At 41.4% G+C, this 17,793-nt stretch overlaps 1 protein-coding gene across 1 annotated transcript in view; it reads right to left on the reverse strand.

Annotated features, from left to right (window-relative positions):
- CTNNA3 (catenin alpha 3) overlaps positions 1–17,793 on the reverse strand; it is a 1,377,490-nt gene that overhangs the window by 1,341,046 nt on the left and 18,651 nt on the right. Inside the window, 1 exon segment of the mRNA XM_039911548.1 lies at positions 4,047–4,148. Within this exon segment, the coding sequence (XP_039767482.1) occupies positions 4,047–4,145 (99 nt within the window). The 5' untranslated portion in view covers positions 4,146–4,148.

Raw genomic sequence — 17,793 nt, forward strand, 5'->3', positions numbered from 1 at the left:
AACTAGAAAGTCTTCACCCCATTCTGACCAAGGAAAGAATTTCTGTTATTTTGTAGAGGGAAATCCCCACCTCTCTGTAAGCTCCCACAGGTCTTAGAGCCAAGAGGAAAGGCAGGGGGCTGTGGGAAAGAGCAGGTGTTGGAGGAGGATAAGGGCCAGGAGCAAGAGCAGGAGGAGATCTTTAATGCCCACCATGGAGCTCTGGGAAAAACCCTCCCTCAATCCCCATTTCTGGGCATCATAAGTGAAACGTATTGTTGGCTACAGAGAAGGGCTATAGATGAGGTCCTGATCCAAGATGAGAAGAACTGTCACCTTTCCCCAGCTCCTTACTGCAGCCCCTGTGGGAAAGGCTGATGGACTTCTGTCATTCACTGGTGGGCCTGGACAGCAAAAGAGGGGCTATGCCACTGATGCCTAAGTCAGGCCACATGGGTACTTCTCTCTTACATCCCTGCAGTGAGGAGAGGGAAGGGAGAAGAGACTCATCTCTCTCTTGACTTTCCTTCCCTTTTCTTCCCTTTCCCTCCCCTTCCTTCTGCTCCATGTCCTTGCCCTGCTTTCTCTTCCTCCCCCTCTCCACTTATTCTCTCTCTTTCCCCTTCCTTCCCCTCTCTTCCCCTCCTCTGATGGCAGAAATAACTGTTGCCATGAATAGCTGTTGCTAAGACGTATCCACAGGGCCCAATGATATGATCACATTGCAGTGTGCACAATGTGACATAATGACAAGAATGTGTCACGTCAGGTCCCTGTAAAACCGAGTTGCCTTGGGTCTGTGGGGGAAGGGATGTTAATATGGCCCAGTCACCATTAAGCAGGCTTTGCATGGGGGTGGTGTGGGAGATGAGGCATTTGAAACCATTAGATTCACGATGAAGTAGATTGTACTAATGTGTTTAAATTGTGTGATTGGCTCTTTGTGCACAAATCAATCAAAGATATTTCTCCAGTGTTTCATTTCGTTTGGCTCTTTTACACAAATAAGTTGCCCATTCCTGATTTACAGTGTACACCTGTTCTCCAAAGTTCATCTCATACTTGGCTAAGGATGGAGAAAGAAACCCCCCAGCAGTAGAGTGCAATATGTAGACTACCCAAAATTGCAGGCTAGTATGGATGGCAGAAACTTCAGCGCCTACTCAGGTGGCTACCCTGGCGACTGCCGCCAAGCCCAAGATGCTATGTTGCAGTCACTTTGGTCATAAATGGGTTTTGATTGTAAAAGTCTTGCATGTGCTTTGCCGTGTGCTACACCCCTACCCACCTGCTCACTTCCTGGATTCCATGTCCCAGCAGGCAGATGAGGCCTGGCAGGGACAAAAGAATGCAAACAGTCCAGTGCAAACCGTAAGAACCATAGTCACTTTAACCACATGGGTTCTCGGTCCCAAACATATTTTAATAATTAAACCAAGGATCATCCATCTTTTTTGATGATGGTCTCCCCCATCAACAAAGATGGAGAGTCGAGACCCTATCAACATCATCATCATCATTTATTCAGGGTGACCATATACACTGGTTTATCCAGGAGAGTCCCAGCTACTCTGGAGAGCCAGTTGGTTGCAGATATCAGAAAATAGTCCAGAATTGGGACATTTTGCTATGATTTTGAGACCATCAGCCAAATTTCACTGATCATTTTCAAGATTGCTCTCTGTTTACTGCTGCTACCTACATAGCTCTGCTTCTGGAAACTGTAGAATGAGTCTACCCCAGCGCTTAGAACAGTGCTCGGCACATAGTAAGCGCTTAACAAATACCAACATTATTATTATTATTAAGCTCTGAAGTCTATATATATATATATGTGTGGCTATAGACTGATCCTGTACGTATCTTTTCAGCTTACAAAATATAAGCAAAATATTTTAATTATAAGAACTTGATTGTTTTCTTGCTAAGCAGAGTTTAATGAAACACATATGATCTATCTTTAAGGAGACCGCCATCAAGTAAATTTTCGAAGTGCAACATTGAATAAATATTCCTACTTGTGCACTGGATTGCCAGACTCAGATTTGAAAAGTGATAAAATACAGATTCTTATCTTACAACAACAATGATAATGTAACTTCTGGTTAAAAAAATCTGGGTCTGAGTCATTGTAATAATTTATTGATGTTGGACAGAACTAAGTTATCACACAGAAAATAGAAATGAATGGCTGAAATATTTCAATGGCCTAGTGTCCATGCAAAATGATCTAGTGATCTATGGGGGGAAATAGATTAAGGATTAATCAAGGTTTATGACAAGATCTAAGATAACCTTAAAAAGAAGTGAATAAAGATGTATGAACAAATGAATTTAGAAGTCAAAAAAATGACAAAATAGGTCTTACTTTCAATTATTTGGGAGATTAAAATGTAATTTTGACCCTGAGTTATATTTGTAGAGGGTACATAACCCTTAGGACTTTCTTCATAAGGGATCAGAAGATAATGAAAATCCCCATGATGACTAAGATCAATTTTAAGAATGAGGTTCAAATTACAAAGCAAGAGTAATATGGGTTTTGTACTAACTCTATGTAATTACAGCATTAATGTTATAGATCATGAGGTTGTGATGGAAGATTTTTCTCTCAATAGGGAAGCATTTACTTAGAGTGACTATTACACAGACCAAATTAATCTCACGTCTTGATGAAAAATTCATGCAATAGGAGTTTTAGCAAGAAAATATTCCAGGAAAGCAACTTGAGCATAATTTGACAATACATAAATTATGGGACTTTCCAGTTAAATTGGGAAAGAGGAAAGTGATGGAAAGAGGAAGTCGAGTGTCCAGGTCCAAAAGCAGTCAGCAATTTAAATGCAGCATTTTAGAGTTTGAATACTCATTTGTCACTTATACATCAAAAAATCTTTAATACCTTCTCGACAAAATTGCAGAGAGTTTGTGTTTCTCCTTTTGTTGCTTCTCCATGTGTCAATTGTTCATGCATTATTTATTGGAGCCGAGCGCCACTGGGGCCTGCACTAATGTAGCAAATCACTCTTTAAAAATCTTTAAAAACCATTTACTGAAAAGCAAAGGTTCTAAGTAATGAAGTTGCTCAGCATGCGTAAATATGAATATAAAGTTAAATTGTTGAAAAGGACAAAAGAAGTCCACACTGACAAACACAAGGACAACTGGCTCCTAACAATAGCAAACGAAAGAACACGAAGTGGCTACGCTTCACTGCCTTCCTACCTTCCTTCAGCATCACTTGACACAGACCCTGCTGGATCACCAAAGCCAGTGAACTTCATAAATCCAAAATCCAACCTCCTGGTGAATCGATCAATCAATCAATCAATCATATCTATTGAGTGCTTAATGTGTGCAGGGCACTGTACTAAGCGATCGTTCCAACCAACTACCATCATCATCATCATCAGTATTTACTGAGCGCTTACCGGGTGCAGAGCACTGTACTAAGTGCTTGGGAGAGTACAGTATGATGGAGTTGGTAGAATCGTTCCCTTCCCAGAAGGTCTTATAGTCTAGAAGTGAGTTTACCATCTAGTTCTGGAAAGTGGGATGCCAAGGAACCCGAGGAATATAATGGTAAGCCTTCCCAAGGTGATTTTAAATGCAAGTGGTGTCATTTTTGTTTTAGACTCCTTTGCACACAGCCAGTGGTCAGTCAGGCTTTTGTGCAAAAAAAAAAGGCCCAAAGCGACAGCAAAAACAAGCTCTCATTACATAGGAGAGAACCAGAAATTTTTCATTTACAAAATGCTTGAGGTTTTTTCTCTGAAAAACTAATCATTTTATTTCTTTTTCATTCCAATCAAAAGAGCTCTGAAAAGGGCTCGTTTTGAGCTTTATCTAAGTGAGAGTGAATGGAACTAAAGCATGCTAAATTTGAAATTCACGCAAATTAAAAGCCTGGATTTAGGATCTAAACTCGAGTCTTGCAGAAAAAACCAGTATCATACCAGGCATTTATACATATAAGAGCCCCTACATATTCTTTGTGTAATGGATTCTTTTTCATGCTCTTTCACTTTCCTAGAAGCCAAAGTACCTAGTTACTACCCTGTTATTACCTGGATTATAAGAGGTTCCAGCAACTTCTCTACTGTAAAGGTCTGGACTTGAAGATCCTTCGGATTGATTTCCAGTTTGGTTGGTACTGCAGCCGACATCGTCTACAGGCAGAGAATAAAAAACGATTCAATTATAAAGTAACCAAAACAATGAGAATAGGTTATCACTACTGGGAGGGGAAACCGGTTTGAGGCAACTCTTTTTGGAAACTAAATTACTGATGCCCTTTGAAGTACTTCCTAGAACATGTCATGTAACTCAGTCTTGGCAGAGAGAAACTTCATCACTTTCTTTGAAGTTATCAAGAATCAAAGTTTTAACTCAATCGAATTTGTCACACATACAATATCGGCCTTGCAATTATTTTCAAACAATCCTTAATCTCAAAATAGTTTGGGAACAACATCAACATAGTTCCAGCAATGCTTACCCGCCCCACGACACAACCCACCCACCCTAGCTTTCTTCTATTGATTGTCACATTTGTAGTCTAAGAAAACAGCAAAGACCTTACTCTGTAGCAAACCCACTCAGGATTTCCTCACAGATTTAAATTTCCATGAACCCAAAAAAGAAAAAAGAAACAGAAAAGAGAGGACAAAAAATATATTCCATTTCTTTCAGTCTTGTTGCCAAATTCTCACTAGGGCTAGGAATCATGGACCAGTACTTATTTTCAATCATATTTCATATATTTTCATATGTACTCTCATGCACACACATATGCTCTTGAAGTAATAATAATAATAGTAATTATGGTACTTGTTAAGTGCTTACTATATGCCAAGCACCGTTCTAAGTGCTGGGGTAGATACAAGGTGATCAGGTTGTCCCACATGGGGTTCACAGCCTCAGTCTCCATTTTACAGATGAAGTAACCGAGGCACAGAGAAGTGAAGTGACTTGCCTAAGGTCACACAGCAGACAAATAGCGGATGTGGGATTAGAACCTACAATCTCTGACTCAAGCCCATGCTCTTGCCACAAGGCCATGCTGCTCTCTAGTAGCATGGCCTAGTGGATAGGAGTGGACTCCTGGTGACCTGGGAGTCAGAGAACCTGGGTTCTAATCCCAGCTCTGCCACTTGCCTGCTGTAGGACCAAGGGAAAGTACCTTAACTTCTCTGTGACTCTGTGTCCTCATCTGTAAATAGGGATTCAATTCCTGTTCTCTCTCCTATTTAGACTGGGAGCCCCATGTGAGCAGCGACTGTATTCAACTTCATTATCTTTTATCTATTCTAGTGCTTTTCTCTCCATCCAAACTGCTACCACATTAAGCGTGGCTCAGTGGAAAGAGCCCGGGCTTGGGAGTCAGAGGTCATGGGTTCTAATCCCAGCTATGTCGCTTGTCAGCTGTGTGACTTTGGGTAAGTCACTTAACTTCTCTGTGCCTCAGTTACCTCATCTGTAAAATGGGGATGAAGACTGTGAGCCCCATTTAGGACAACCTGATCACCTTGTATCCCCCAGTGCTTAGAACAGTGCTTTGCACATAGTAAGTGCTCAACAAATACCATCATTATTATTATTATTACAATCACTCATTGTATTCCCACCTGGATTACTGTATCAACCTCTTTGCTGATCTCCCAATCTCCTGCCTCTCCCCACTCCAGTCCATAGTTCACTTTGCTGCCCGGATCATTTTCTACAGATATGTTGGACATGTCATTAGAGAAGCAGCTTAGCTCAGTGGAAAGAGCATGGGCTGTGGAGTCAGAGGTTATGGGTTCGAATCCCTGCTCTGCCACTTGTCAGCTGTGTGACTGTGGGCAAGTCACTTCACTTCTCTGGGCCTCAGTTACCTCATCTGGAAAATGGGGATTAAGACTGTGAGTCTCTCGTGGGACAACCTGATTACCCTGTATCTACCCCAGCGCTTAGAACAGTGCTCTGCACATAGTAAGCGCTCAACAAATACCAACATTGTTATTATTATTATGTCACCTCACTCCTCAAAAAAACTCCAGTGGTTGCCTATCCACCTCTGGATCAGACAGAAACCCCTTGCCAACGGCTTTAAGGCACTCAATCACCTTGGCCCCTCCTAATAATATAATTATTATTATGGCATTTGTTAAGTGCTTACTATGTGCCAGTCACTGTACTAAAAGCTGGGGTTGTTAAAGCAAATTCAGTTGGACACAGTCCCTGTCCCATGTGGGGTTTACAGTTTTAATCCCCAGTTTACAGATGAGGAAACTGAGGCCCCGAGAAGTGAAGTGACTTTTAACTGGATTTTAACCCATGACCTTCTGTCTCCCAGTCCCGTGCTCTATCCACTATGTCATGCCGCTTCTCCTAAATCACCTTACTCTCCTACTACAAAGCCCTCACACTCTCACTGTGCCTCAATCTCATCTATCTCGCTGGTGACCCTTGGCCCATGTACTGCCTCTGGCTTGGAATGCCCTCCTTCCTCAAATCTGACAGACAATTAATTACTCTCCCACTTCAAAGCCTTATTGAAGGCGCATCTTCTCCAGGAGGCCTTTCCTAACTAAGCCCCTCTTTTCCTCTTCTCCCACTCCCTTCTGCATCACCCTGACTTGCTTTGTTCTTCCCCTGCTCCCAGCTCCTCAGCACTTATGTAAATGTCTTAAATTCATTTATTTATATTAATGTCTAACTCCCCCACCTCTAGAGAAGTGTGGTTTAGTGGAAAGAGCACGGGTTTGGGAATCAGAAGGACATGGGCTCTAATCCTATCTCTGCCACTTTCTGCTGTGTGACCTTGGACAAGTCACTTAAGTTCTCTGTGCCTCAGTTACCTGATCTGTAAAATGGGGATTAAGACTGTGAGCCCCATGTGGAACAACCTCATTACCTTGTATCTACCCCAGTGCTTAGAACAATGCTTGACACATAGTTAGTGCCCAACAAATACCTTAATTATTATGAATATTATTAGACAGTAAGTTCATTGTGGGCAAGAAATCTGCCCATTTATAGCTGTGTGGTACTCTCCTAAGCGCTTAGTAGAGTGCTCTGCACACAGTAATCACTCAATAAATTTAACTGACTGAATCAATGAATGCTTAGTACAGTGCGTGGTACATAATAAGAACTTAACAAATTCCACAGTTATTATTATTATTATATTTGTGCCACCTTTCTTCAAATCTCCACCACCTACTGTTTCAGAACTTTGCTTCTAGGAGTGTCACACTTGCTAAAATAATACTTTAATCTGTTTGTTATTTTTTTGTTTTGTTTTAAATCAGAGGTCCATACTGGCTGACTCCCAGAAAGACGCTTTCTAGAGATGATTGCCACCAAGCCATGCTTCATGATTTCTTTCAGAAAATGGCCATCTGAAACTTATTTAGTAGCAATCAAAGAAACCTATCATGCAGCTCTCCCCTATTGTCATAATATATAAAGTTGCCCATATACAAAATAGTGAAATACTGGAATTTCAAGTATGGCATGCTTATGGTACTGTCCTAGATTTTTAATATGGTTGATATTAAAAAGAGAAAAATAATCACGTTGAAAATTCTCAAAGGAGCAATCCATGACAGCTCTAGTAATTTATGAACTTGTATGTAAGTGAATTGCATACCGCATTTCTGATTATACCACAAAATACTATACATGATATTTATTGTGAATTGTATCAAAAACACCTTCTGGTAAAGCCTAGTAATTATAATAATCCATTTGCAAAAAAGAAATATGCAGAGTCCCGCAGGATCATTGGTGACTGATGGCATGTCAAGTCTGAGAAAGTGTAAAGCTCCAAACATTTAGAACACCCTATCAATATATTTTCAAATAGCTACACTACATTATTCATTAGCCTCCCCGAAAATAAATGTTGGCTTTTTAATGAAAACCACTAGCAATGTGGCTTAAGGGAAAAAGCTTTCTTGAATTTAGTCAAGTCTCTACCTGCTGTGTAGATAAACAGAACGTAAGAAGCATTCCATCCCCGCACGGGTAGAGCAGATCACCATTCACAGCCCCACCACCAACTGATTACAGACCCTACTCTGAGGCCTGTGGTAAATTCATTTTTTTTAAGTATCCTACCTCAGAAAACAGAATCTTAAACCTGAAAATCACAAAACAGAAAATGAATCATTAAAACACAATAAAATTTAATAATGGTCAGCAAAATTTGTTCCTATTACCTACTGTCATCTCAGGACACTGTCACCTCAGGAGAGACCATAACCAGTTTCAGCTCCTTTAGTTTTTGATGTCTATTCTCTTTTTCAGTGGCTTGATTTTAAGCATTACCATAGGTTAATTGGAATGTCTATATCTGCCCTTGGTATTCGCTCCATCCTCAACCCCAAAGAATTTATGCACATATCCATAATGTATTTTAATGTGTCTCCCCCATAGACTGTAGGCTCCTGATGGGTAGGGAATGTGTCTTCCAATTCTATTGTACCTTATTCTCACAATAAGCACTCAATAAATAGGGTTTGATTGACTGGTGGGGGAAGCCAAATCTCAGTGAATATACACTGACGGAGAGGAGACCTCTCATCGCTTGGTCAATATTCTGAATATTTTCATCCCCTTCCATCTCTGACCCAAACGTTAGAGCATTCATTTCAAAGTTTCTCTTAGTTATGCTATATCAATCAATGTTCTGATTTGAACACTTAATTCTTTTCTTTGCACTGCCACTAATGAGTACTATACTAGTATATTTCTAAATCGCACTTAAAAAATCTATTCACATCCCTAATTTACAGCAATATGATGAAAGTTCTGTAACACTTCCACCTCTATTCTCTGAGTTCTGTGTAGTGTTACATCCCAGAGGCCTCAGGACCAACTGGTAAGAGTATCCATATTCAGTTCTTTGTGTCAGCCATACTGAGTCTCTGTACTAAGGCTTATTTACTTACCTTCTGTAAACAGTAGGCTCCAGCAGAACTAAATAATGTGACATTTCAGAATGAAAATTGAACCTTTTAAAGATGTTGGGATTTAAATAGAAATACTTATTGTTTGCATCCTTCAATAGGAGTGATAAACTGTCGTTCTTCTAAAGAGCTGAAAGTTGAACCAGCAGGAAATAGTCCTACACAACTTTAAAAAAAAAACACCAAAATTAAAAGAAAACCTGCCTGGAAAAAATAAAATTATTACCTCCCTAAGCAAAGTGTCTACACTTCTAGGCTATTTGCCTAATTCAGCTCTGTTCAATCCAGTCTTGTCCAGGAAAAATGATCACAAAACCAGAACCTTCTTCTCTAGACTATAATTGTGGGCAGAGAATTTGTCTACCACCTCTGTTGTATTGTGCAGAGTGGTATTGTTGGTAGGGGAAGTTGCCTAATGGAAAGAGCAACAGCCTGGGAGTCAGAGATGCTGGGTTCTAATCAATCAATTGTATTTACTGAGCACTTAATATGTGTAAAGCTCTGTACTAAACTCTTGTTCCTAAACCTGGATCCTCCACTTAACCTGTGTGTGACCATCAGTAAGTCACTTCATTTCTCTGTGACTCAATTCCCTCATCTGCAGAACGGCATTCATTCATTCATTCATTCATTCAATAGTATTTATTGAGCGCTTACTATGTGCAGAGCACTGTACTAAGAGCTAGGAATGTACAAATTGGTAACAGATAGAGACAGCCCCTGTCCTTTGATGGGCTTACAGTCTAATCGGGAGAGACGGACTTGTTCTCCCTCCTACTTAGACTGTGAGCCCCATGTGGAACCTGATTATCTTGTATCTACCCCAGGCTTAGTACAGTGCTTGGCATATAGTAAGCGCTTAAGAAAAGCAGCATGGCTTAGTGGAAAGAGCACAGGCTTAGGAGTCATTCATTCAATAGTAGTTACTGAGCACTTACTATGTGCAGAGCACTGTACTAAGTGCTTGGAATGAACAAGTCGGCAACAGATAGAGACAGTCCCTGCCGTTTGATGGGCTTACAGTCTAATTGGGGGAGACAGACAGACAAGAACAATGGCAAAAAATAGAGTCAAGGGGAAGAATATCTCATAAAAACAAGAGATCATGGGTTCGAATCCCTGCTCCGCCGCTTGTCAGCTGTGTGATTTGGGGCAAATCATTTAACTTCTCTGTGCCTCAGTTACCTCATCTGCAAAATGGGGATTAAGACTGTGAACCCCACATGGGACAACCTGATTACCTTGTATCTCCCCCAGTGCTTCAAACAGTGCTTGGCACATAGTAAGCACTTAACAAATACCATCATCATTATTATTATTAACAAAGACCACAGTTATAAATTATTACTCTCCCAAGCACTTATTACAGTCTGCATGCATAAATACCATTGATTGATGGATGTGATTGCTTAACCCAGCGACTAGTGAAGTAATGGGCCACCTCCCAGTGATTATTTTCAAGGCTCTTACTCCTATTAATAACTGATTAGTTTGACTCTCCTCCAAAAGATAAGAGAAAAAACATTTTCAACTCAAGCAAAGAGATGGAATGAAGAAAAATATGTGCACTCAGTTGTGCCATAAAAGTATGCATTTTGGCAGGAAGGTTGTTGGGAATTAGGAAAAGTTTGCCCAACATCGTGAGCCTGCTTGGATTCGGTACCATGTGGTGTGGGAAGAAACAGTTTGTGCACCAGCACATTTGTGCAGTGTTGGACGCAATCCTTCCAGATCTTGCTGCACATTTGCCATGTTGGCTCCTTGCTCTCAGCCCAAACTGCTACTATCATAGTACAAGCTCTGGCCTTGCCCCAGCTAGACTTACCCCCCATCAGCCTCCTCACTGGTCTCCCAGCCTCCAGCCTCCCCCTCCCCCAGTTGACATTGCCTGCTGCTGCACGGATCATCCTCCCAAAACTCGGCTCGGCCCACGTCTCTCCTTTCTTAAAAACCCTCCATAGGCTTTCCCTGTTTCTCCCCAACAAACAGAAAGTCAAAGATCTTCACCATCTGGTCACACCTGCTTTTCTTTTCAACTGCTCTTCCCCAGCTCTCCATCATCATTCCTCCTATGGCAACCTTCAAATTACACCTCACACTTGACTCTCCTCTCTCTGTCCCCTCACTCTGTTCCTCTAATTTGGAGCTCCTTCCCTGCCAAAATTAGACTGACTACATTTGTCCTCACATTCAAAGCCCTACTAAAATCCCAGCTTCTCCTACAAGCCTTCCCCAATTAATTTTCCGCCCTGAGTTCTGACACATGAATTTATGGCATATCCTCCTCATCTCTCATGAATATATGAATATTCCTTGCGGGCAAGGAATGTGTCACTTCCTTATTCTGTTCTCCCCAAGCCCTCAATCCAGGGCATCGCAACAAGTGTGCATTGAATAAATGCTACTAATTACTATTCCTACAACACCAGATTTCCTTAAAGCATAGTTTTGCAAGAATGTTATTCCTGTGCTACAGGAGAACTGGATGTAATTCAAGAATATCATATACAAATCACCCCAGAAGCAGAGTTTTAATAGTTTTTTAAAAAAGGTTTTCCCCTGAGTAACTTTCAATAGGCCACACTTAAGGCTATTTCCTGACTTCAACTAGTGTAACATTTCCTTCCTTGAAATTCACATAAGCTCCCTTCCTCCTATTTAAAAATGGTATCAGATGGGAGGAGGTATGAAGTCCAATCTAATTTAAATCATGTCTGAAAGTACTAAATGTAAACTCACCGTGGGCAGGGAACATGTCTACCAACTCTGTTATATTGTTATATTGTACTCTTCCAAGTGTTTAGTACATTGCTCTGCACACAGTAAGTGCTCAGTAAATACAATTGATTGATTGATTGATTGATTGAACCAAAGCCTGTCAAATTGAAGAAGCAGAGCAATCAGTGGGGAATGCCCTTCAGAGCTGGGTGGCAGTTTTCTGGGTGAGAAATGCCTTCACGTTTAAGTATTCAGAGAGCATTTTGCATAGAAAGCACTCATCCCTCTCCTTGGTGTCTCAAGGCAGAGATGGACAAGGAACTCCTCCATTCATTCATTCATTCATTCATTCAATAGTATTTATTGAGCGCTTACTATGTGCAGAGCACTGTACTAAGCGCTTGGAATGAACAAGTCGGCAACAGATAGAGACAGTCCCTGCCGTTTGATGGGCTTACAGTCTAATCGGGGGAGACGGACAGACAAGAACAATGGCAATAAACAGAGTCAAGGGAAAGAAGTCCACCTGAAATAGGCAGTTGATTCAACATGTCAACTGATCATCAATGATATTTTCTGAGTGCTTACTGTATGCAGAGCACTGTACTAAATGTTTGGGTGAGTACAATACAACACCACAGGTAGGCATGTTCCCTGCCAGCAATGACCTTACAATCTAGAGGAGGAGATGGGCATTTATATAAATAAATAAATTGCAGATACATAAATAAATGCTGTGGGGTTGAGGGTGGGGTGAATACCAAGTGCCTAAAGGGTCCAGATCCTAATGCATAGAGGATGCAGAAGAGATTCTAATCCTAGCCCTCAGAGTGCCATTACCATAAGGAGATTTAATCTTGGGCTATTTCTAGCCCTACTGCATACCTACTGCATACCTACTGCATAGAGAAGCAGCGTGGCTCAGTGGAAAGAGCACGGGCTTTGGAGTCAGGGCTCATGAGTTCGAATCCCAGCTCTGCCACTTGTCAGCTGTGTGACTGTGGGCAAGTCACTTAACTTCTCTGTGCTTCAGTTCCCTCATCTGTAAAATGGGGATTAAGACTGTGAGCCCCACGTGGGACAACCTGATTCCCCTGTGTCTACCCCAGCGCTTAGAACAGTGCTTGGCACATAGTAAGCGCTTAACAAATACCAACACTATTATTATTATACCTAAAACAAACACATTTTTCCCTTTAAGCAGATTGACAATTGCCCTGGAATAATAGTAGTAGTATTCATTACGCACTTATTGTGTGCTGAACACTGTACTAAGTGCTAGGAGAGAATTCAGAGAGAATACAAAGGTGGGAATTGGACACAGGCCCTGTCCCTCAGGAGGCTCCCAATCACAATCTAACGTATAAACACTATGCCACGGCTGCATAGGCCATGAACTTTCCAGAGATACAATATGTCCCATTTTGGTGAGCAGAGGTAAGAAGAGTGGAGGGAAAGAATAAAGGAAAAATGCCCCCAGAGCTTATGATTTTTTTCTCTATTTGTTCAATGACCAATTAGAAAAGGACTCAATGTAACTGAGCACGGCCCTACTTACCAAAGAGAACCAAGGGAGAAAACTTTCCTGGAAAATATCCCTTAGTGTCCACAATGAGAGTTCTAACCATCAATACAGATGGAAAACAACGCAGAAATCTCTGCCCACCCTTACTTCTTACTCTTCCCTTAGTAATAGTAATGCTATTTATTGATTACCTATTTGATGTACAAAGTGCTTGGGAATGTTCGACAGACACAAAGACACATTCCCTGCCCATAAGTAGGTTTCAGTCGAGTCCCTTCTCTGACAGCCTGGTTTGAAGACCTACCATTTCTCCCAAATATGCTCTTGGCTATTCAACTAAGTGTGTTTCTCCTTCTGAATGATACTCGTCAGTAGCCCCAGCTTTGTTCTCTTTGTCATAAGTCAAGCATTCTAGGTTACCAAAATTCCAGTAAACTTGAGTTGCCTTATATTGCCTCACAATCTAATTTCCACCCTAATTACCATTCAGTGGATTGAAACAAACAGTTTCACTTTTTGGTCTGTGCTGATAACCTATTGACTCTACCAGCTTTTAATACATGGGATACCCTGATTCTGTACTTCTAATATCATCTTCCCATCACCTCTTTTCTCAAAGACCTGCAATCTCTTTAGAGTGAATTGGTCTGTAGGGCTTCTGGGAAGCATCATGGCCTGGTGGATAAAGCACAGGCCTGGGAACAAAAGTACATGTGTTCTAATCCTGGCTCCACTAGTTTCCTGCTGTGACCTTGGGCAAATCACTTAACTTCTCTATGCCTCAGTTTCCTCAACTGCAAAATGGAGATCCAATACCTGTTCTCCCTCTGACTTATACTGTGAGCCCCTTATGAGACAGGGACTCTTTCCGACCAGATTAATTTCAACCTTCACAACGTCACTAAAATCCACCCTATCCTCTCCATTCAAACTACTACAACATTAATCCAAGCATTTATCCTATTCTGCCTTGATCCCTGTGTCAGCCTCCTTGTTGACCTCCCTGCTTCCTTTCTCTCCCTACTCCAGTCCACACCTCACTCTGCTGCTCAGATCACATTTCTACAGAAAACGTTCAGTCCAGGTTTCCCTAATCCTGAAGAACCTCCAGTGGTTGCCCATCCACCTCTGGATCAAACAGAATCTCCTCAATCCCCATTTTACATATGAGGAAACTGAGGCCCAGAGAAGTGAAGTAACTTGTCCAAGGTCACACAGTAGACAAGTGACAGAGCCAGAATCAGAACCCATGACCATCTGACTACCAGACCCATGCTCTATCCACTAAGCCGTGCTCCTTCTCCTACATCACCTTGTTACTCTCCTACTACCACCCAGCCTGCCCACTTCACTCCTCTAATGCTAACCTTCTCATTGTGACTTGATCTAGCCTAGTTCACAGCCAACATCTCACCCACGTCCTGCCTCTGGACTGGAACACCTTCCCTCCTCGTATCCTACAGACAATGACTCTTCCCATCTTTAAAGCCTCACTGGAGGCACATCTCCTCCAAGAAGCCTTCCATGACTAAGCCCTCATATCCTTTTCTCCCACTCCCTTCTGCTTGGCCCTGACTTGCTCCCTTTATTCACCCCCATTCAGCACCACAGCACATATGTACACGCAATTTATTTATATTTATTTCTGTCTCCCTCTCTAGACTGTAAGCAGGGAATATGTCTGCTACATTGTTGTGTTGTACACTCCCAAATACTTAATACAGTCCTCTGGACACAGTAAGTGCTCAAAAAATACAATTTATTGATTAATAGATCTACCCCAGAGTTTAGAACAGTGCTTGACACATAGTAAGCACTTAACAAATACCATGAAAAAATGTTCCTGGATATAAAGCTCTAGATTCCTTCTGCTTCACTAGCAGTCTTCCCACTTCTTAAAGAGAAGAGGCCAATTTATCTGAATCTGTGATGTTCTAACCTAGTTGTGTCTCATCAGTGCTTCCAACTGTTTAATTTACTTTCATAAATGCCCTTACCATCTCTATGGCACACAAGGTGTTCTCAGAATTACTCAGCTTCTTTGATGCCTGTGTTCAGGTTTTTCAATGGTACCCTACTTTCCAGACTTCATTCCCTTCATAATCATCATCATCACATCATCCATGGCATTTATTGAGCACTTACTGTGTGCAGAGCACTGTGCTAAATGCTTGGGAGAGTGCAATACCATGAAGCTGGTAAACATGTTTTCTTGCACCTAGTATACCATCTGCTTTGAAAGCCAATTTATCAACTTAGCATAGATTGTCCAGTGGGCTCATAAGTATTCCTAGCAAGGACTATATGAGTTAATTTCAGGGGAGAAGGAGAAAAGGAGAGAAGCATTCATCTTCCAATAAGCATTAAGCATTTAAGCAACATTGTGTAAATGAAGAATTCTAAACAATAAATTTGAGAGCAGGTCAGCTTGGATTTAATCACTTTTCAAATGATGCACCAGGGCCAGAGATCTAGTGATTATTTTTTATGGTATTTGTTAAGTGCTTACTAGGTGCCCGGCACTGTACTAAACGCTGAGGTAGATATAAACTAATTGGGTGGGACACAGTCCATGCCTCACAGCCGTAATCCCCATTTTACAGGTGAGGTAACTGAAGTACAGAGGAAGAGAAGTGACTTGCCCAAGGTCATACAGCAGGCACACAGATTTTCCAGTATTCCAGGAGCAGTAGTAAAGTGACCACTGATGGCACTCAAAGACCATGGAACACAGAGGCTGAGGCCAAAGCATACATTTCGCCAGACATGCAGCATAAATAAATGATGCCCCGCAAGCCATTTAGTTTAATCCTAGAGCAATTTGGTGGGGGACAGACAGGCATGTCCCCAATAATCCCCTGACCCCAGAAAAATTGCAATTGCCTCCCCTGCCACAGGATGGCAGGAGCTGCTGCAGGAGGAGGCGGGGTGCAGAAAAGAATCTGTGACATGAAGCCATCCAGGACCGTAGTCATGCTGGATAAGGGTCCAACCCCCAAAACCAGATTGGGAATATAAAATACAAGTGTCAAATCCGATGACAGATGACCCTAAGTGGCAGGCACAGGACTGCAGAAGCTGCTGCAGAGGGAGGTGGGGTGCAGAAAAGAATACATGACATGACAGGCCATTGTCACCCTGGATAAGGGTCCAACCCCTAAAAACAGACTGGGAGTGTAAAATAGAAGTGTAAAATCTGATGACTGGTGACCATAAGTGGCATGCAGGACAGGACTTCACGATCCTAATCCTCTCAGTCCTGTGCTCAGTCCATAAAGCCACATTGCCTCCCATCCTGTGGTATGGAATTTGAAGACATTTTGGCAAAGTTCCACCTGCCATTCTGTTTTCTATCTTTAGGCACACTTATGCCATATCCCAGTTTAGTTCCCATGCTAATTCCTCTACAAACCCATACAGGCTGATAATACTTTATGCTCCCCTTCTAGTTTATCAATAATGAGCCACTGGTACCACTTAGAGTTCAAAAGAAAAAAACCAACTAAAACCAGTGCTTCCTCGGCTGGAGCCACACTCTGATTCTTCCATATAACAGCCTAAGATGAAAGGTGGCTTCATCAGATTTTCTACCTTTCTCCAAGAGGAAGCAGAGAAAAGATGGAAAGACAAATTGGGGACAAATGTGGTGATTGCATACTGCAGGTACTCAGCAGTAACTAAAGTAAAGATATTTAACTTCATTTTCATGAATCTTTGTAGCTTGCTCTAATTTGCAGGTGCAATTTCTCCAAGGTAACCTCATCACCCAGGCAGACTACACAGAGGATGTCTGATCTTTAATTATTAAATTTTCTAGCCCATCATCTTCCATCAGTTGTAACCCAGAGTGAACAAATTATCTCATTCTCTCTTTTCACTTCCTTGGCAATCAGTCTTCTCCTTCAGAGTATCAACCTATAGTCCTCAAACTGGAAATCAAAGAAATACCAAAAAATGTTCTTATATTTGACTTCACATACAAAGATTTGCCATAAAAACAACAGTTCTTAAACATACAATCACCCTTTGGATAGATCAACAGTACATAACACCCATTATACTGTTTACACCACTCATTGCATTTCATCCAGCCAAAGGACTCAAATGCATAGTAACATTTCCAAAATATTCTGGAGAGACTATTATAGCTTGGGTCCTTGCCGAAACACAGTGAATTTGCATTGAGCAATATAACTTGATATTTTCTAAACCCTCAAAAGTTATAGCTGAGCCCAAATTGTCATTAGAAGGGTTAATTACATTTGTAATTGTTTGAACCATCCCACATTTGAAGCAATCTTCTGCACTTTGTCTTCATCTTAACTGCCTCCAAGAGCAGTTAGAAAATTAAAGCCAGCATGAAAAATTCAAAAGTTTGCTGCATCTCGCAAAAAACTCAGCTACAAAAATTGAGGAAGCAAGACAAGAAAGCAGTGACTACAGTATGCTGTACCATTCTTAAAAAAAACCCTCTCTCCCTCCAGAGGGAAGGTAATTGGAAATCTCCCATGATTAGGATTTGTTTTGCAGATTTAAAAAAATGCACCAAAGTTGAATTTTCAAAGGTGATACCAGCCCATCACTCACCTACTGCAGGACACAAGCACTGCCCAA

This window comes from Ornithorhynchus anatinus, chromosome 3 (assembly GCF_004115215.2).
Source record: "Ornithorhynchus anatinus isolate Pmale09 chromosome 3, mOrnAna1.pri.v4, whole genome shotgun sequence".
In the NCBI taxonomy this organism is placed as follows: domain Eukaryota; kingdom Metazoa; phylum Chordata; class Mammalia; order Monotremata; family Ornithorhynchidae; genus Ornithorhynchus; species Ornithorhynchus anatinus.